The sequence below is a fragment of the Heptranchias perlo genome, chromosome 4, assembly GCF_035084215.1.
Source record: "Heptranchias perlo isolate sHepPer1 chromosome 4, sHepPer1.hap1, whole genome shotgun sequence".
Taxonomy (NCBI): Eukaryota; Metazoa; Chordata; class Chondrichthyes; order Hexanchiformes; family Hexanchidae; genus Heptranchias; species Heptranchias perlo.
In genome coordinates this window covers 116,883,636-116,903,441 of record NC_090328.1, presented here as the reverse complement: position 1 = coordinate 116,903,441, position 19,806 = coordinate 116,883,636, and the positions used below count along the sequence as shown (strand labels likewise).

At 53.0% G+C, this 19,806-nt stretch overlaps 1 protein-coding gene across 1 annotated transcript in view; it reads left to right on the top strand.

The window, feature by feature from the left end:
• LOC137320668 (amyloid-beta A4 precursor protein-binding family A member 1-like) overlaps positions 1 to 19,806 on the top strand; it is a 133,236-nt gene that overhangs the window by 100,525 nt on the left and 12,905 nt on the right. Inside the window, exons 8-11 of the mRNA XM_067982346.1 lie at positions 4,075 to 4,254; positions 5,787 to 5,999; positions 7,856 to 7,975; positions 8,698 to 8,838. Of these exons, the coding sequence (XP_067838447.1) occupies positions 4,075 to 4,254; positions 5,787 to 5,999; positions 7,856 to 7,975; positions 8,698 to 8,838 (654 nt within the window). The remainder of the gene's footprint in view (positions 1 to 4,074; positions 4,255 to 5,786; positions 6,000 to 7,855; positions 7,976 to 8,697; positions 8,839 to 19,806) is intronic.

Here is a 19,806-nt window from a genome sequence, read left to right as displayed (position 1 = left end):
TCGTAGTACTTTTATTTAAAGATATATCTGCTGGCGTTGTGAGGCAGCATAATTTTTTCAGTGATGGTGTTCAAAGCAGTTCTAAAATATTGCCAATCGGAAATTTTAAATCTTTAATTACATCCATAGCGAAGCTGGAAATCCTTTATTAGTCCAGAGAATGAATTGTGAAATAAAACAAAGTATTAAAGGTACATTTGTCGTTAATCGTCAGCCTTTGTGCCGTTGGCCTACAAGAAGACAGGAAAGAAATATTAACTTTAAACCAAGATCGATAAATAATCGCATCACCTAACCACAATCAAATGAACATTTGAGGAATACAGTTGCAGTTATCTTGTAGCAACCCAGCCTTCAGCGCATCGATCCCAAATCTCCCTCAACTCCTCCCCCCCCCCCTCCCCTTCCTCACAATCCTAGTTTTCAAATCCATCCACCCAGTGTCTCATCCGCATCCTTTCTCCATCCAACTCTGCTTTATTGTGTGTTTTCACTTCTCCCTTAGCTCTACCATTTATGGCAGAGCCTTCAGTCTTTTTGCCCCCAGGCTTTGGAACCCCCCCTCTCCCTAAACCCTTTACGTAGAATTACATAGAATTTTACAGCACACAAACAGGCCATTTGGCCCAACAGGTCTATGCCGGTGTTTATGCTCCACATGAACCTCTTCCCTCCCTACTTCATCTCACACTATCAGCATAACCTTCTATTCCTTTCTCCCTCATGTGTTTATCGAGCTTCCCCTTAAAGGCATCTATGTTATTCACCTCAGCCACTCCTTGTGCTAGCGAGTTCCACATTCTCACCACTCGCTGGCTAAAATTTCTCCTGAATTCCCTATTGGATTTATTAGTGACTATCTTATATTTATGGCCCCTAGTTTTGGTCTCCCCCACAAGTGGAAACGTCTTCTCTACATCTACCCTGTCGAACCCTTTCATAATTTTGAAGACCTCTGTCAGGTCACCCCTCAGCCTTCTCTTTTCTAGAGAAAAGAGGCCCAGCCTGTTCAGTCTTTCCTGATAATTGGAACCACTTACATCTGGCTACATCCCTCCCCACCTTCAGAAGTTTCCCTGCAGCCTACTTCTTCATCAACCTCCCTAACTCCCTCCCTCCCTCCCTACCTCCCTACTCTGGGTTGATCCCAGAACTGTGAAGCTCCTCAGTATGTTTTGCCCCGTTAAAGATACTGTGTAAATGTACGGTGTTGTCACAAAGGTGTGTGTGGGTTTTGTTTTTTTGTAAACACAGCCAGAATGCGTTAAATTACCAATTAAATCTAATTGATTGGTTGGGGTAAAAGAAACCAGGAGCGCCAGAAATATGAAATAAAAGCACACGACCCTGAAAATGCACAACAGGTAGAAAGATAATTGACCAGGCGTCCCACGCGACCTGGGGCATGAAGTCCCGGCCCAGTGTTGCCCTCAGCCATATGGACCGGAAGATTCCAGTTTGATTGCTGGTTTGAGATCAGTTGGGGTGTGGCGATTAGGTGTAGTCTCCCTGTATCAAAGACGGGGGGAAATCAGTCAGAGTTCCCATTATTGATTAGGCCATTCAGCCCCTCGAGCCTGTTCCGCCATTCAGTTAGATCATGGCTGATCTGTATCCTAACTCCATCTACCCGCCTTGGTTCCATAACCCTTAATACCCTTACCTAACAAAAATCTATCAATCTCAGTTTTTAAATTTTCAGTTGACCCCCAGCCTCAACAGCTTTTTGGGGGAGAGAGTTCCAGATTTCCACTATCCTTTGTGTGAAGAAGTGCTTCCTGACATCACCCCTGAACGGCCCAGCTCTAATTTTAAGATTATGCCTCCTTATCCTGGACTCCCCCACCAGAGGAAATAGTTTCTCTCTATCTACTCTATCAAATCCTTTAATCATCTTAAACACCTCAATTAGATCACCCCTTAATCTTCTGTACTCGAGGGAATACAAGCCTAGTCTATGCAACCTGTCCTCATAATTTAACCCTTTTATCCCCAGTATCATTCTGGTGAATTTGTGCTGCACCCCCTCCAAGGCCAATATATCCTTCCTTCTGACCTTACTGTTCTGACGAGCCTCATGGAAGGAATCTGTCTTCATACGGGGGAAAGCTGACCTTGCCCAACTCGAGTCTTACATCCTACATTGACGAGCAGTCCCACAGATTACCCTCCGAACTGGTCAAAGTCACCTGGAAATAGGGGGAAAAACATTGAGGAGAATACCTCTAAACCGATTAACTGATCTATTTAAAATGAAAATCAGGTATCAAAAGGGTATCTGAGGTGTCAGATTGTTTGAATAATCTGATTAAGAGTGGAACGACGATTATTTATAAACATTTACTGTAACTAAATCAGAGTGGAACAGAAATGCAAATTCTCCCTGAGAAATGGTAATGTCAAGTGAAATTGAGTTACAAGTGTATGTGGTTGTAGCAATGGTCCTTCTCCCTGGAAATTTAATGCTTCAGAATGTGATTATGCAACAGACAGTCGTGTGTTATAGTTTCCTGAGTTATTAAAATTCTCATCCTTGTTTTCAAATCCCTCCATGGCCTCGCCACCCTCCCTATCTCTGTGACCTTCTCCAGCCCTACAACCCTCTAAGATCTCTGCGCTCCTCCAATTCTGGCCTCTTGCGCATCCCCGATTTTAATCGCTCCACCATTGGCGGCCGTGCCTTCAGCTGCTTAGGCCCTAAGCTCTGGAATTCCCTCCCTAAACCTCTCTGCCTCTCTACCTCTCTCTAATCCTTTTAAGACGTTCCTTAAAACCTACCTCTTTGACCAAGCTTTTGGTCACCTGTCCTGATATCTCCCTATGTGGCTCGGTGTCAACTTTTTGTTTGATAATCGCTCCTGTGAAGCACCTTGGGACGTTTTACTATGTTAAAGGCACTATATAAATGCAAGTTGTTGTTGTTGAGTAGCCTTAGGGATGGGATGCTGTCATCGCATGTGGTAACTACATCGCATTTTAGTCCCTTTTTCAAAACGTTCATTCTTTTCCCGTTTTCCTATTAACTAATTTGAGGCAAAATGTCTGTGCTAAAGGAAAAGGGAAAATTTGCAGGGTAGTGGGGAAAGAACAAGATGGAGTGGGACTAATGGATAGCTCATCAAAGAGCCGGCACTGGCTCGATGGGCCGAATGGCCTCCTGTGCTGTATGATTCTATTATTTGTAGAGTACCACAATGAAATATAAATGAATAGCCAATTAAAATAACCATAGGCCCTAAGCTCTGGAGTTCCCTCCCTAAACCTCTCCACCTCTCCTCTTTTAAGACGCTCCTTAAAACTTACCTCTTCGACCCAGTTTTTGGTCTCCTGTCCTGATATCTCCTTATGTGGCTCAGTATCAAATTTTGTCTGATAATCGCTCCTGTGATGCGCCTTGGGACGTTTTAATACGTTAGAGGCGCTAAATAAATGCAAGTTGTTGAGGTAAAACACGCCAATGTTTGTGCCGACTGAAAAATCTCAGTCGAGCAATCAGCCGATAGCGCCAGCTTTCTGAATGAAGTTTGCGCGTCGAATAAATATTTGTTTCCGATTCTCACTTCTCTTTCAGAACCTTTCTTTTCATCCTTCGTTAATCACTGCAGATAATTACCAGTTGCAGCCCTGATTCTCTTCACTGAACTTGTTATTGCTGCTTGCTCGACACGTTGCAGTTTGTGTGAGGTGGCAGATAGTTCATGGTTTCCATAGCATCGGGGCCGGGGTATTTTTTTTTGAAATAGCTCACTGTTTCGCCTGGCCGAGTTTCATTTTTCTTTCCCTCCCCCTTCCACCAACCATGAACCAAATTAGAAACAAACTTTATAACTAAAGAGGCTTTGCATCCAAAAGTGTTCAGGGCAGTTGTTAAAAACTATCATTTGAATTCGTTATTTATTGTGAGTTTTGATGGAAGGATTCTTGAGAAAGATTGTTTAACGAAGTGGGAGAGAATACTATGGTACTTTTTTTTCTAAAAAAGCAAAGCTGATTTCACCTTTCTGTTAAATATATTAACTCCACAAAGAAGTTGTGCCCTTTGGTTCTGATTCTGCGTTACTTTTTTTTTTGCAGGCCCAGTTAATAGCTCAGTCCATAGGACAAGCCTTTAGTGTTGCTTACCAGGAGTTTTTGCGGGCGAATGGCATTAATCCGGAGGACCTGAGCCAGAAAGAATACAGTGACCTTCTCAACACTCAGGACATGTACAATGATGACCTGATTCATTTCTCTAAATCGGAGAACTGCAAAGAGGTACGAGTGACTGTGAGAGTTTTGTTTTAACAAGTAGAAAATGTGGTGACTGTTTTATTGCAGAGAGATTGAGAGGGGGTAATTGCTAGTTTGAGAAGTCTTCTGATTGTATTACCATCCCTTGCAGAAATGGTATTTAAAGACAAAGTCTGAAAAACATGCCTCAATTCACTTGTACTTGATATGATTTTTAAATAGACTTTAAGGTGAGTTGCAGCAAAATGCCACAATGTTACGGAAAGTGAGATCTCAGTGGGATGTAATGTGAATTGGTGAAACTTCTGTGCATAATCTTAGTGTGATGGGCAAGGGCCGTGTGAAAAGGTTGGATGAAATGTTTCACTTTTTCTCTTGTTCTTAAACCTGTTGAGGATATTTTTGAATTTCAAAGTTAGACAAACTGGAAATAAATCATTTGCAGAGCTGGGTGAACCCACATCATCCACGTTCCATATCCTTCTTATTATCTACAACTGTTGTTTCATCCTTCAGGTCATAGAATGATACAGCACAGAAGGAGGCCATTCGGCCCATTGTGCCTGTACCGACTCTTTGAAAGAGCTATCCAATTAGTCCCACTCCCTTGCTCTTTCTCCATAGCCCTGCAAATTTTTCCCTCTCAAGTATTTATCCAATTCCCTTGTGAAGGTTTCTATTGAATCTGCTTTTCAGGCAGTGCATAGGATGAAGTGAAGTAAGGTGGGAGGAAGCTCGTATGGAGCATAAACACTGGCACAGACTTTCCGAATGGCCTGTTTCTGTGCTGTAAATTCAACGTAAAATCGGCCGTGCTTCATAAAGACCGGCTGATCTGCTTCCCCAGGCAGTGAGGATGATAATCTATGCAACTATGTTTCCATGAACAGTTTGTAATAAATGTGAACCCCTAACCTGGTGAACTACACCATATCAGTCTCTATTCCTCTTCTCTTCATCCCCTCACAAAAAAAATAATTGAAAACTTCTCACAATGTGGTACTCTGTCCGAGACCTGACAAAGTCCACTCAATCGAGACCAAAGAGTGTTTGTATGTGACAGTCATGATCTCAAACCATGAACATCTGGTTAGAGACCTTTCAGTAAATTGCTTCAACCATTGCGCTTCTTCAGAACAGAAGAGGAATGGTGAGTACAATTTGTAATATAAGCAGTTTATTTTGATTATTACATAGAATTTGCAGCACAGAAACAGGCCATTCGACCCTACAGGTCTATGCCGGTGTTTATGCTCCACACGAGCCTCCTCTCACCCTATCAGCATATCCTTCTACTTCTTGCTCCCTTAAATGTATCTATACTATTCGCCTCAACTACTACTTGTGGTAGCAAGTTCCACATTCTCACCACTCTTTGGTAAAGAAGTTTCTCCTGAATTCCCTATTGGATTTATTAATGACTATCTTGTATTTCTGGCCCCCTAGTTTTGATCTCCCCCACAAGTGGAAACATCTTCTCTACGTTCACGATTATGGTTCTTTTTTTTTAATAGAAAGACATTTATAATATCCTTTTCTTGTGTTCCTCTTGGTAGGTTCATGTTGAGAAGCAGAAAGGTGAAATATTAGGTGTCGTGATTGTAGAGTCTGGCTGGGGCTCCATATTACCGACTGTAATCATCGCAAACATGATGCATGCAGGCCCTGCGGAAAAGTCTGGAAAATTGAACATCGGGGACCAGATCATGTCCATCAATGGCACCAGCCTCGTGGGACTGCCATTGTCCACCTGTCAGAGCATCATAAAGGTTCACCGCAATGTCATGTATTTCTGGAAAAAAAAGGGGAATAGCTGAGTGGTATTTGTAATATGTCTCCAGTCTCGCTGTGTGGCCCTTGTCAGATATGGTTCCCTGGAATGTCTCTGGAGCTGGGATTTAGTGCTCTTCCCTTTTCTTGCTCTCTAGCAAGGGGAAACTATTGGGAAGGGGGATCTTTCAGCAATTAAAGCCCTTGGCCTTCCCTCCGCGCACCTGTAGGAACGTTCCAGTGAGGTACAGTTGAAATTGTGTATTCACCGTGTGTTGGGTGCAGACTTTAATCAAATCATAGCCTTTTGAATCGTTACTCGGTTTATTGCCTCTTTGTAGTCCATCTCCGTGGCAACACCCTGTCATAGTTCCATTACTATTTGTCCCAATATGATCAGTACATCTCCATTGGCCCCTCCTGTTCCTCTTCCAGTCCTACAACCCTCCGAGATCTCTCCATTCCTCCAATTCTGGCCTCTTGCGCATCCCCGATTTCCATCGCTCCACCATTGCCGGCTGTGCCTTCAGTTGCCTAGGCCCTAAGCTCTGGAATTCCCTCCCTAGTTCCCTCTGCCTCTCTACCTCTCTCTCTCTCCTTTAAGACGCTCTTTAAAACCTGCCTCTTTGACCAAGCTTTTGGTCACCTGTCCTAATATCTCCTTATGTAGCTCAGTGTCAAATTTTTGTTTGATAATCGCCTTGGGACGTTTCACTCCGTTAAAGGTGCTATATAAATGCAAGTTGTTGTTGTTGTACGCTTCCCCTCGGTAACATCATCTTCTAATGACGTCAAGCGTTATCTCTCTCCCACCTTCTCTTCACCTTCACAACGTTCACTGTGTTGCCCAACTGTCCATCTGACATCAGGTCATGGATGAGCCAGAGCTTGATCTTCAACTCAACATTGGCTAAACTGAAATCATCCTTTTCAGCTCCCGCCAGAAACGTTAACACCTCAATCATTGACCCCCTCCCCCCTTCCTAGCAGCGCGCACAGGCTGAATTCAACCATGTGTAATCTTTGTATCCAGTTCAGTCTGGAGCTGAGCTTTAACACCACATTCGGAGCATCATAAAGACCACTTTTGGAATATTGCACCCCCCTTTGTCCCTACTCAACCTCACTGCTGCCAAAGCTCTCACCCGTGGCTTGATTTATCCATCCTCCTGAGCTGCTCTCTACATAAACTCCAACTCAAACAGGAACCTGCTGTTCATATCCTAGCCCATACTAATTCCTCTGCACCAATTGCCCCATCTCTCATCTGCATTGGCTGCTGCCTCCCAGTACTTCAACTTCAGAATCCTTGTCCTTGTTTTCAGATTCTTCCACGCTCTCGCTCCACCTCACCTCTGCAATCTTCACCAGCCCTAAGTACCAGTGAGCACTCTGTTCTTTGGACTCTAGTCCAGTGTGCCTCCTCTCGATTCACCCTCAGTGGTAAAGCATTCATTCAGCAGACCTCCGCACTCACTATCACCTTCCTAACCTTCAAAAGCCTCCTTCAAACCTACCTCTTCCAACATGCTGTCAGTCACGTCCCCCTCAACCTTTCCCCCTCTTCCTGCTCAACGTCCTCCAAACTCAGTGGGACACTTTGCAACGTGAAAAGTTATATATAATTGTTGTTGAGCTCCCAACCAAGACACTTCTTAGGATTGTAACTCTTGACAGAAAGTCATTGAACAGCACTGAGATGGATGGGCGAGAAGTTGGAAGAGTGATAGTCAGGTACACCCCAAATAAAATATCATTCTACATTGGCCTCAGTCTTGCTTGTTAATTCTTTGACGAATCCAGGTCCCAGTCTCTTGTCTGAGAAGTAACTAGTTTGATGCTTTTTTTAATCAAGGGTTTGAAGAACCAGTCTCGGGTGAAACTGAACATTGTGCGATGTCCTCCTGTCACCACAGTGCTGATTAGAAGACCTGACCTGCGTTACCAGCTGGGCTTCAGTGTGCAGAACGGCATTGTAAGTACTTCAGTTGGGACATTCCAGGAACAGGAGGAGGCCATTCAGCCCCTTGAGTCTGTTCCTCCATTTAATCAGATCATGGCTGGTCTGTAGCTCAACTCCATTAACCCACTTCAGCTCCATATCCCTTGATACACTTACCCAACAAAAACCTAATTTATTATATTAAGGAGATGCATTTAATAATTCACTGTATGTCTTGTGTAGAGTAGCAGGAGAGTTCTCCTGGCCAATATTCATCCTTCAACTAACACCTGTAACTGATTATCTGACCATTATCACATTGCTGTTTGTGGGATCTTGCTGTGTGCAAATTGTCTGCCGCGTTTCCCTACATTACAACAGTGACTACACTTCAAAAGTACTTCATTGGCTCTAGTCCTTTTTAAGAACTGCAACACTTTAGAGGTAATTGTACCACAACTGTGCTCCCAACAAGAAGCTTCTCCTGTCGGGATTGGACATCAGGAATTTGGACACTCATCCCCCCAACCCCACGCCGTGATTTGCTGCTCATTAAAATGATTGGGTGGAAAATGATGGCGAGGGTGAACCATGTGCTCCTGACAGGAGTGTGATTTTGTACAATTGCCCCTTTAGCGATGGGATGATCGATGTTTGACAATAGTTGTCATTTCCAATTAAATTGAAGATACGTTTAATGCTTGCAAATTGCATCCTTGCGTACAGATTAACGACTGGTTCTGATTATATTTCAGATCTGTAGCCTCATGCGGGGAGGAATCGCAGAGCGAGGTGGAGTAAGAGTCGGTCATCGGATCATAGAAATCAATGGGCAAAGTGTGGTGGCAACGCCTCATGAAAAGATAGTCCACATTCTGTCCAATGCAGTCGGTGAGGTGAGGATTATCACCCATCCTTTTTGATAAGTAATTAATGCAGCTTACCTGTTTCCCTCACTTCAGTTACTATTATTTAAGTAATCAAAAGGAACAGTTTATGATAGCTATAGAAAATGATTTCTGAATGGCATTGCATCTGGAGATACTGCATTCGATACTGGGCATTGCACCTCAGGAAGGATATATTGGCCTTGGAGGGGATGCTGCGCAGATTCACCAGAATGATACCAGAGCTAAAAGGGTTAAATTATGAGGACAGGTTGTATAGACTAGGCTTGTATTCCCTTGAGTATAGAAGATTAAGGGGTGATCTAATTGAGGTGTTTAAGATGATTAAAGGATTTGATAGGGTAGATAGAAACTATTTCTTCTGGTGGGGGAGTCCAGAACAAGGGGGCAGAACCTTAAAATTAGAGCTAGGCCGTTCAGGGGTGATGTCAGGAAGCACTTCTTCACACAAAGGGTAGTGGAAATCTGGAAAACTCCCCCAAAAAGCTGTTGAGACTGGGGGTCAATTGAAAAATTCAAAACTGAGATTGATAGATTTTTGTTAGGTAAGGGTATTAAGGGTTACGGAACCTCGGCGGGTAGATGGAGTTAAGATACAAATGAGCCATGATCTAATTGAACGGTGGGACAGGCTCGAGGGGCTGAATGGCCTACTCCTGTTCCTATGTTCCTGTGTATTTTTCAGGATGTGTTCCCCTTTTCTCCCATTCTCTCCTGATCGCACACCTGTGGCCTGCTCGGGCAGATGGGTGAGCATCCTTTTCCGTCAGCTAACATGGCCCAAGTGCAGTTCGGAGACAACTTTCCCTCCATTTTGTCCCTATGGGAAACCCCCAGACCGTCACTCGACACCTCGCCACAGCAGTGCAACTGCAATCAGGGATTCAGTAGAAGGAGGTACCAAACCCGCTCCCTCTAGGTCCATGATGCTGCAGTTTATTTTCTGCTTTGTAATCTAATTTTTTTTTAAAGCAGTAATAGCTGTCGAAACAATGGTGCATAACTGGGGTTGTTCTCCTTGGAGCAGAGAAGGTTAAGAGGAGATTTAATAGGGGTGTTCAAAATCATCAAGGGTTTTGATAGAGTAAATAAGGAGAAACTGCCTCCACTGGCAGGAGGGTCGGTAATCAGAGGACACAGATTTAAGGTGATTGGCAAAAGAGCCAGGGGGGAGATGAGGAGAAATATTTTTACACAGCGAGTTGTTATGATCTGGAATGCGCTGCCTGAAAGGGCGGTGGAAGCAGATTCAACAGTAGCTTTCACAAGGGGAATTGGATAAATACTTGAAAAGGAAAAATTTGCAGGGCTTTGGGGAAAGAACGGGGAAGTGGGACTAATTGGATAGCTCTTTGAAAGAGCCAGCACAGGCACGATGGGCCAAATGGCCTCCTTCTATGTTGTGTGATTCTACGATAACTGTTGGGAAGGCTTGCTTGGTAGATGCACAATTTGATGTCGTCTCTTGGGACTGAGATCCAAAAGTTTAATCCTTGGTCTCTGTTGTGTTAAGTGAGAGTCAGCATGGCAGAATCTAGTGCTAGAGCCAGTTTTGGTGTCCTTCGGCTGGGGAGAAAAAATAATCAGCCAGAGTTTCTGATCGACATCCAGCGCCCCCTGCTGAAAAGTGAGTGTGTGGACATAGAGTAAAGATACGATCAGCTTAGCTGCCGTTCTCCGCACAGTCGAATAACCAGCCTGCAGTCAATCTCCAGACTCAACTAATGAAGAAATGTCAGGTAGGCAGGATCCTGTTCCCAGTGGGCCTGAGCCTACAGCCCAAAGTGTCAGCTGTGGCACAGTGGGTACCACTCTGTCCTCTGAGTCAAAGGATTCAAGTCCCGCTCCAGAGACCTGAGTGCAAATCTAGACCAACACTCCCAGGGCAGTGCCGAGGGAGCGCTGCGCCGTCAGAGGGGCGGTGCCGAGGGAGCGCTGCGCCATCGGGGGGCAGTGCCGAGGGAGCGCTGCGCCGTCAGAGGGGCGGTGCCGAGGGAGCGCTGCGCCGTCAGAGGGGCGGTGCCGAGGGAGCGCTGCGCCATCGGGGGGGGGGCGGTGCCGAGGGAGCGCTGCATCGTCGGGGGGGGGCGGTGCCGAGGGAGCGCTGCGCCGTCGGGGGGGGGCAGTGTCGAGGGAGCGCTGCACCGTCGGGGGGGGGGCAGTGTCGAGGGAGCGCTGCACCGTCGGGGGGGGGCAGTGTCGAGGGAGCGCTGCACCGTCGGGGGGGGGGGCAGTGTCGAGGGAGCGCTGCACCGTCGGGGGGGGGGGGTAGTGCCGAGGGAGCGCTGCACCGTCGGGGGGGGGGGTAGTGCCGAGGGAGCGCTGCACCGTCGGGGGGGCGGTGCCGAGGGAGCGCTGCGCCGTCGGGGGGCAGTGCCGAGGGAGCGCTGCGCCGTCGGGGGGGGCGGTGCCGAGGGAGCGCTGCGCCGTCGGGGGGGCGGTGCCGAGGGAGCGCTGCGCCGTCGGGGGGGCGGTGCCGAGGGAGCGCTGCACCGTCGGGGGGGGGGTAGTGTCGAGGGAGCGCTGCGCCGTCGGGGGGGCGGTGCCGAGGGAGCGCTGCGCCGTCGGGGGGGCTGTCTTTCGGATGGGACGTTAAACCGAGGCTCTGTCTGCCCTGTCAGACTGGCAGGACTTCTTGTGATCCAAACCATCCACCCCTTGTGCCAATGTCTTGTTCAATTTCAAGAGGTGTTTGCCACTAATAAATCCAATAGGAAATTCAGGAGAAACTTCTTTACCCAGAGAGCGGTGAAAATGTGGAACTCGCTACCACAAGGAGTAGTTGAGGCGAATAACATAGATGCATTTAATGGGAAGCTGGATAAACACATGAGGGAGAAAGAAATAGAAGGATATGCTGATAGGGTGAGATGAAGTAGGGTGGGAGGAGACTCGTGTGGAGCATAAACACCGGCATAGACCAGTTGGGCCGAATGGCCTGTTTCTGTGCTGTACATTCTATGTAATTTCTGGGGCTAACATTAATCAGCTTCGAGATGCAAAGAGGAGCCTGGAGTCGATCGGCAGTACTGCTGATTACGGAATTCTGGGACGATTTATGGCTTCTCATCCCACCTGTTCATTCCAGTTCTTCGGAACGCCCCACATGCAAGTCTCTGCATTCTGAAACAGACAGGAGTGAATGCGCAACAATAAATTTTAAAACAAAGGGAACAGCTGAAAGATCGTGGCTGCGTTCGGGAACAGTAACAACAGTCTTCTCTACTCATCTGTCCCAATGCCATCCCCTTTTTTGTGGTACTTGGCACTATGTTGAAATCGAAACTCATCACACTGGGAGAACTGGATGGTGCACAGAGTTAGCCCCTGGCCTTTCACCTCCGAGGGTTCAAATCCAGTCCAGACTGATAGGATGGAAGGTCCTAAGATATCAATTGAATATTATTCATTCTATTGCATTCCTCAGATTCCATTTCTGTGTTTGGAACAACGGAACAGTCTATTGCACCACATTTTTAGCTACATATTAATTTCCTTCCTTTGGCTCCTTTTTAATGAGTCTTTTCCTACTCTGGAGAAACAGTTAATTTCATCTTTCCAGCTAAAACAAAGAAATAACTGTAAATATTGTAAATACACAGCAGGTCTGTGGGCACCTGAGAAAAGGTGGGATAATATTTAGGGTGTAGATACTTTGTCGGAACTATTCTTGTGCTTGTATTTCTATTTCTACAATCACTTTCTAAATTAAAATAATCTACAATAACAACATTTATATAGCGCCTTTAACATAGTAAAATGTCCCAAGGCGCTTCACAGGAGCGTAAATCAGACAAAATTTGACACCGAGCCACATAAGGAGATATTAGGACAGGTGACTAAAAGCTTAGTCAAAGAGAGAGGTTTTAAGGAGGGTCTTAAAGGAGAGAGAGAGGTGGAGAGGTTTAGGGAGGGAATTCCAGAGCTTAGAGTCTAAGCAACTGAAGGCACGGCCGCCAATGGAGTGAAGGAAATCGGGAGATGCGCAAGAGGCCAAAATTGGAGGAGTGCAGAGATCTCGGAGAGTCGTAGGACTGGAGGAGGTTACAGAGATAGGGAGGGGTGAGGCCATTCAGGGATTTGAACACAAGAACTACTTGTATCTGCATCCAAAATTTCCAGCATTTTAAGTAACCATTCAGTTCAGTTATAAGGTACTTTTTTTGTCTTCCTTTCCATTACATATAATGTGATTCTGTCGTGTGTCTTGTGTGCAGTGTTTTTTTTAAATCTCCGGTGAAATCTGACCTGCATTGGAAAGATGGAGAATGTAACTTGTTGAATCTTGACTGAACAATTTGTGATGTAATTTAGGAAAAAGAAGAAAAGATCCCTTATTGTGTGAGAGTGGGGGGGGGTCTGTGTGAGAGTGGGGGGGGGTCTGTGTGAGAGTGGGAGTGGGGGGGGGTCTGTGAGAGTGGGGGGGGGGTCTGTGAGAGTGGGGGGGGGTCTGTGAGAGTGGGGGGGTCTGTGAGAGTGGGGGGGGGTCTGTGTGAGAGTGGGGGGGGGTCTGTGTGAGAGTGAGTGGGGTGGGGGGGGGTCTGTGTGAGAGTGTGTGGGGTGGGGGGGGGTCTGTGTGAGAGTGAGAGTTGGGGGGGTCTGTGTGAGAGTGGGGGGGGGGGTCTGTGTGAGAGTGGGGGGGGTCTGTGTGAGAGTGGGGGGGGGGTCTGTGTGAGAGTGGGGGGGGGGTCTGTGTGAGAGTGGGGGGGGGGGTCTGTGTGAGAGTGGGGGGGGGTCTGTGTGAGAGTGGGGGGGGGTCTGTGTGAGAGTGGGGGGGGGTCTGTGTGAGAGTGGGGGGGGGGTCTGTGTGAGAGTGGGGGGGGGTCTGTGTGAGAGTGGAGGGGGGGTCTGTGTGAGAGTGGGGGGGGGGTCTGTGTGAGAGTGGGGGGGGGGTCTGTGTGAGAGTGGGGGGGGGGGTCTGTGTGAGAGTGGGGGGGGGGTCTGTGTGAGAGTGGGAGTGGGGGGGGGGTCTGTGTGAGAGTGGGAGTGGGGGGGGGGTCTGTGTGAGAGTGGGGGGGGGTCTGTGTGAGAGTGAGAGTGGGGGGGGGTCTGTGTGAGAGTGGGGGGGGGTCTGTGTGAGAGTGGGGGGGGGTCTGTGAGAGTGGGGGGGGGTCTGTGTGAGAGTGGGGGGGGTCTGTGTGAGAGTGGGGGGGGTCTGTGTGAGAGTGGGGGGGGTCTGTGTGAGAGTGGGGGGGGGTCAGTGTGAGAGTGGGGGGGGGGGTCTGTGTGAGAGTGGGGGGGGGGTCTGTGTGAGAGTGGGGGGGGGTCTGTGTGAGAGTGGGAGTGGGGGGGGGTCTGTGTGAGAGTGGGGGGGGGTCTGTGTGAGAGTGAGAGTGGGGGGTGTCTGTGTGAGAGTGGGGGGGGGTCTGTGTGAGAGTGGGGGGGGGTCTGTGAGAGTGGGGGGGGGTCTGTGTGAGAGTGGGAGTGGGGGGGGGTCTGTGTGAGAGTGGGGGGGGGTCTGTGTGAGAGTGGGGGGGGGTCTGTGTGAGAGTGGGGGGGGGTCAGTGTGAGAGTGGGGGGGGGGTCTGTGTGAGAGTGGGGGGGGGTCTGTGTGAGAGTGGGGGGGGGTCTGTGTGAGAGTGGGGGGGGGGTCTGTGTGAGAGTGGGAGTGGGGGGGGTCTGTGTGAGAGTGGGAGTGGGAGTGGGGTCTGTGTGAGAGTGGGAGTGGGGGGGGTCTGTGTGAGAGTGAGAGTGGGGGGGGGTCTGTGTGAGAGTGGGGGGGGGGTCTGTGTGAGAGTGGGGGGGGGTCTGTGTGAGAGTGGGGGGGGGGGTCTGTGTGAGAGTGGGGGGGGTCTGTGTGAGAGTGGGAGTGGGGGGGGGTCTGTGAGAGTGGGGGGGGTCTGTGAGAGTGGGGGGGGGGTCTGTGTGAGAGTGGGGGGGGTCTGTGTGAGAGTGAGTGGGGGTGGGGGGGGGTCTGTGTGAGAGTGTGTGGGGTGGGGGGGGGTCTGTGTGAGAGTGGGGGGGGGGTCTGTGTGAGAGTGGGGGGGGGGTCTGTGTGAGAGTGGGGGGGGGGTCTGTGTGAGAGTGGGGGGGGGTCTGTGTGAGAGTGGGGGGGGGTCTGTGTGAGAGTGGGGGGGGGTCTGTGTGAGAGTGGGGGGGGGTCTGTGTGAGAGTGGGGGGGGGTCTGTGTGAGAGTGGGGGGGGGTCTGTGTGAGAGTGGGGGGGGGGTCTGTGTGAGAGTGGGGGGGGGGTCTGTGTGAGAGTGGGGGGGGGGTCTGTGTGAGAGTGGGGGGGGGTCTGTGTGAGAGTGGGGGGGGGTCAGTGTGAGAGTGGGGGGGGGGTCTGTGTGAGAGTGGGGGGGGGGTCTGTGTGAGAGTGGGAGTGGGGGGGGGGTCTGTGTGAGAGTGGGGGGGGGGTCTGTGTGAGAGTGGGGGGGGGTCTGTGAGAGTGGGGGGGGGTCTGTGTGAGAGTGGGGGGGGTCTGTGTGAGAGTGGGGGGGGTGCGTGTGAGAGTGGGGGGGGTCTGTGTGAGAGTGGGGGGGGGTCAGTGTGAGAGTGGGGGGGGGTCTGTGTGAGAGTGGGGGGGGGTCTGTGTGAGAGTGGGGGGGGGGTCTCTGTGAGAGTGGGGGGGGGGTCTGTGTGAGAGTGGGGGGGGGTCTGTGTGAGAGTGGGGGGGGGTCTGTGTGAGAGTGGGGGGGGGGTCTGTGTGAGAGTGGGGGGGGTCTGTGAGAGTGGGGGGGGTTCTGTGTGAGAGTGGGGGGGGTGCGTGTGAGAGTGGTAGTGGGGGGGGGTCTGTGAGAGTGGGGGGGGGTCTGTGTGAGAGTGGGGGGGTCTGTGTGAGAGTGGGGGGGGGTCTGTGAGAGTGGGGGGGGGGGTCTGTGAGAGTGGGGGGGGGTCTGTGAGAGTGGTGGGGGGTCTGTGTGAGAGTGGGGGGGGTCTGTGTGAGAGTGGGGGGGGTCTGTGTGAGAGTGGGGGGGGGTCTGTGTGAGAGTGGGGGGGGGTCAGTGTGAGAGTGGGGGGGGGTCTGTGTGAGAGTGGGGGGGGGGTCTGTGTGAGAGTGGGGGGGGGGTCTGTGTGAGAGTGGGGGGGGGTCTGTGTGAGAGTGGGGGGGGGGTCTGTGTGAGAGTGGGGGGGGTCTGTGTGAGAGTGGGGGGGGTCTGTGTGAGAGTGGGGGGGGGGTCTGTGTGAGAGTGGGGGGGGTCTGTGTGAGAGTGGGGGGGGGTCTGTGTGAGAGTGGGGGGGGGTCAGTGTGAGAGTGGGGGGGGGTCTGTGTGAGAGTGGGGGGGGGGTCTGTGTGAGAGTGAGAGTGGAGGGGGGTCTGTGTGAGAGTGGGGGGGGGTCTGTGTGAGAGTGGGAGTGGGGGGGGTCTGTGTGAGAGTGGGAGTGGGGGGGGTCTGTGTGAGAGTGGGAGTGGGGGGGGGTCTGTGTGAGAGTGGGGGGGGGTCTGTGTGAGAGTGGGAGTGGGGGGGGTCTGTGTGAGAGTGGGAGTGGGGGGGGTCTGTGTGAGAGTGGGAGTGGGGGGGGGTCTGTGTGAGAGTGGGGGGGGGGTCTGTGTGAGAGTGGGAGTGGGGGGGTGGTCTGTGTGAGAGTGGGGGGGGGTCTGTGTGAGAGTGGGGGGGGGGTCTGTGTGAGAGTGGGGGGGGGTCTGTGAGAGTGGGAGGGGGGTCTGTGTGAGAGTGGGGGGGGGTCTGTGTGAGAGTGGGGGGGGTCTGTGTGAGAGTGGGGGGGGGTCTGTGAGAGTGGGGTGGGGGTCTGTGTGAGAGTGGGGTGGGGGTCTGTGTGAGAGTGGGGGGGGGGTCTGTGTGAGAGTGGGGGGGGGTCTGTGTGAGAGTGGGGGGGGGTCTGTGTGAGAGTGGGGGGGGGGGTCTGTGTGAGAGTGGGGGGGGGTCTGTGTGAGAGTGGGAGTGGGGGGGGTCTGTGTGAGAGTGGGGGGGGGTCTGTGTGAGAGTGGGGGGGGGTCTGTGTGAGAGTGGGGGGGGGGGTCTGTGTGAGAGTGGGGGGGATCTGTGTGAGAGTGGGGGGGGGTCTGTGAGAGTGGGGGGGGGTCTGTGAGAGTGGGGGGGATCCGTGTGAGAGTGGGGGGGGGTCTGTGAGAGTGGGGGGGGGTCTGTGAGAGTGGGGGGGATCCGTGTGAGAGTGTGTGGGTGGGGAGGGGGTCTGTGCGAGAGTGTGTGGGTGGAGGGGGGTCTGTGAGAGTGGGGGGGATCTGTGTGAGAGTGTGTGGGTGGGGGGGGGTCTGTGAGAGTGTGTGGGTGGGGAGGGGTGGGTGAGTGAGTAGGGGTGGGTAAGTGGGGGTGAGTGGGGGTGAGTGTGGGGGTGAGTGTGAGTGGGGGTGGGTGAGTGTGAGTGGGGGTGGGTGAGTGTCAGTGGGGGTGGGTGTGAGTGAGTGGGGGTGGGTGTGAGTGAGTGTGTGTGAGTGGGGGTGGGTGAGTGGGGGTGGGTGAGTGGGGGGGGGTCTGTGTGAGAGTGGGGGGGGGTCTGTGTGAGAGTGGGGGGGGTCTGTGTGAGAGTGGGGGGGGGTCTGTGTGAGAGTGGGGGGGGGGTCTGTGTGAGAGTGGGGGGGGTCTGTGTGAGAGTGGGGGGGGGTCTGTGTGAGAGTGGGGGGGGGTCAGTGTGAGAGTGGGGGGGGGTCTGTGTGAGAGTGGGGGGGGGTCTGTGTGAGAGTGAGAGTGGGGGGGGGTCTGTGTGAGAGTGGGGGGGGGTCTGTGTGAGAGTGAGAGTGGAGGGGGTCTGTGTGAGAGTGGGAGTGGGGGGGGTCTGTGTGAGAGTGGGAGTGGGGGGGGGTCTGTGTGAGAGTGGGGGGGGGGTCTGTGTGAGAGTGGGAGTGGGGGGGTGGTCTGTGTGAGAGTGGGGGGGGGTCTGTGTGAGAGTGGGGGGGGGGTCTGTGTGAGAGTGGGGGGGGGTCTGTGAGAGTGGGAGGGGGGTCTGTGTGAGAGTGGGGGGGGGTCTGTGTGAGAGTGGGGGGGGTCTGTGTGAGAGTGGGGGGGGGTCTGTGAGAGTGGGGTGGGGGTCTGTGTGAGAGTGGGGTGGGGGTCTGTGTGAGAGTGGGGGGGGGGTCTGTGTGAGAGTGGGGGGGGGTCTGTGTGAGAGTGGGGGGGGGTCTGTGTGAGAGTGGGGGGGGGGGTCTGTGTGAGAGTGGGGGGGGGTCTGTGTGAGAGTGGGAGTGGGGGGGGTCTGTGTGAGAGTGGGGGGGGGTCTGTGTGAGAGTGGGGGGGGGGTCTGTGTGAGAGTGGGGGGGGGGTCTGTGTGAGAGTGGGGGGGGGTCTGTGTGAGAGTGGGGGGGGGTCTGTGTGAGAGTGGGGGGGGGTCTGTGTGAGAGTGGGGGGGGGGTCTGTGTGAGAGTGGGGGGGGGTCTGTGTGAGAGTGGAGGGGGGGTCTGTGTGAGAGTGGGGGGGGGGTCTGTGTGAGAGTGGGGGGGGGGTCTGTGTGAGAGTGGGGGGGGGGGTCTGTGTGAGAGTGGGGGGGGGTCTGTGTGAGAGTGGGGGGGGGTCAGTGTGAGAGTGGGGGGGGGTCTGTGTGAGAGTGGGGGGGGGTCTGTGTGAGAGTGAGAGTGGAGGGGGTCTGTGTGAGAGTGGGAGTGGGGGGGGTCTGTGTGAGAGTGGGAGTGGGGGGGGGTCTGTGTGAGAGTGGGGGGGGGTCTGTGTGAGAGTGGGGGGGGGGTCTGTGTGAGAGTGGGAGTGGGGGGGTGGTCTGTGTGAGAGTGGGGGGGGGTCTGTGTGAGAGTGGGGGGGGGTCTGTGTGAGAGTGGGGGGGGGTCTGTGAGAGTGGGAGGGGGGTCTGTGTGAGAGTGGGGGGGGGTCTGTGTGAGAGTGGGGGGGGGTCTGTGTGAGAGTGGGGGGGGGTCTGTGAGAGTGGGGTGGGGGTCTGTGTGAGAGTGGGGTGGGGGTCTGTGTGAGAGTGGGGGGGGGGGTCTGTGTGAGAGTGGGGGGGGGTCTGTGTGAGAGTGGGGGGGGGTCTGTGTGAGAGTGGGGGGGGGGTCTGTGTGAGAGTGGGGGGGGGTCTGTGTGAGAGTGGGAGTGGGGGGGGTCTGTGTGAGAGTGGGGGGGGGTCTGTGTGAGAGTGGGGGGGGGGTCTGTGTGAGAGTGGGGGGGGGGTCTGTGTGAGAGTGGGGGGGGGGTCTGTGTGAGAGTGGGGGGGGGTCTGTGTGAGAGTGGGGGGGGGTCTGTGTGAGAGTGGGGGGGGGGTCTGTGTGAGAGTGGGGGGGGGTCTGTGTGAGAGTGGAGGGGGGGTCTGTGTGAGAGTGGGGGGGGGGTCTGTGTGAGAGTGGGGGGGGGGTCTGTGTGAGAGTGGGGGGGGGGGTCTGTGTGAGAGTGGGGGGGGGGTCTGTGTGAGAGTGGGAGTGGGGGGGGGGTCTGTGTGAGAGTGGGAGTGGGGGGGGGTCTGTGTGAGAGTGGGGGGGGGTCTGTGTGAGAGTGAGAGTGGGGGGGGGTCTGTGTGAGAGTGGGGGGGGGTCTGTGTGAGAGTGGGGGGGGGTCTGTGAGAGTGGGGGGGGGTCTGTGTGAGAGTGGGGGGGGTCTGTGTGAGAGTGGGGGGGGTCTGTGTGAGAGTGGGGGGGGTCTGTGTGAGAGTGGGGGGGGGTCAGTGTGAGAGTGGGGGGGGGGTCTGTGTGAGAGTGGGGGGGGGGTCTGTGTGAGAGTGGGGGGGGGTCTGTGTGAGAGTGGGAGTGGGGGGGGTCTGTGTGAGAGTGGGGGGGGGTCTGTGTGAGAGTGAGAGTGGGGGGTGTCTGTGTGAGAGTGGGGGGGGGTCTGTGTGAGAGTGGGGGGGGGTCTGTGTGAGAGTGGGGGGGGGTCAGTGTGAGAGTGGGGGGGGGGTCTGTGTGAGAGTGGGGGGGGGTCTGTGTGAGAGTGGGGGGGGGTCTGTGTGAGAGTGGGGGGGGGGTCTGTGTGAGAGTGGGAGTGGGGGGGGTCTGTGTGAGAGTGGGAGTGGGAGTGGGGTCTGTGTGAGAGTGGGAGTGGGGGGGGTCTGTGTGAGAGTGAGAGTGGGGGGGGGTCTGTGTGAGAGTGGGGGGGGGGTCTGT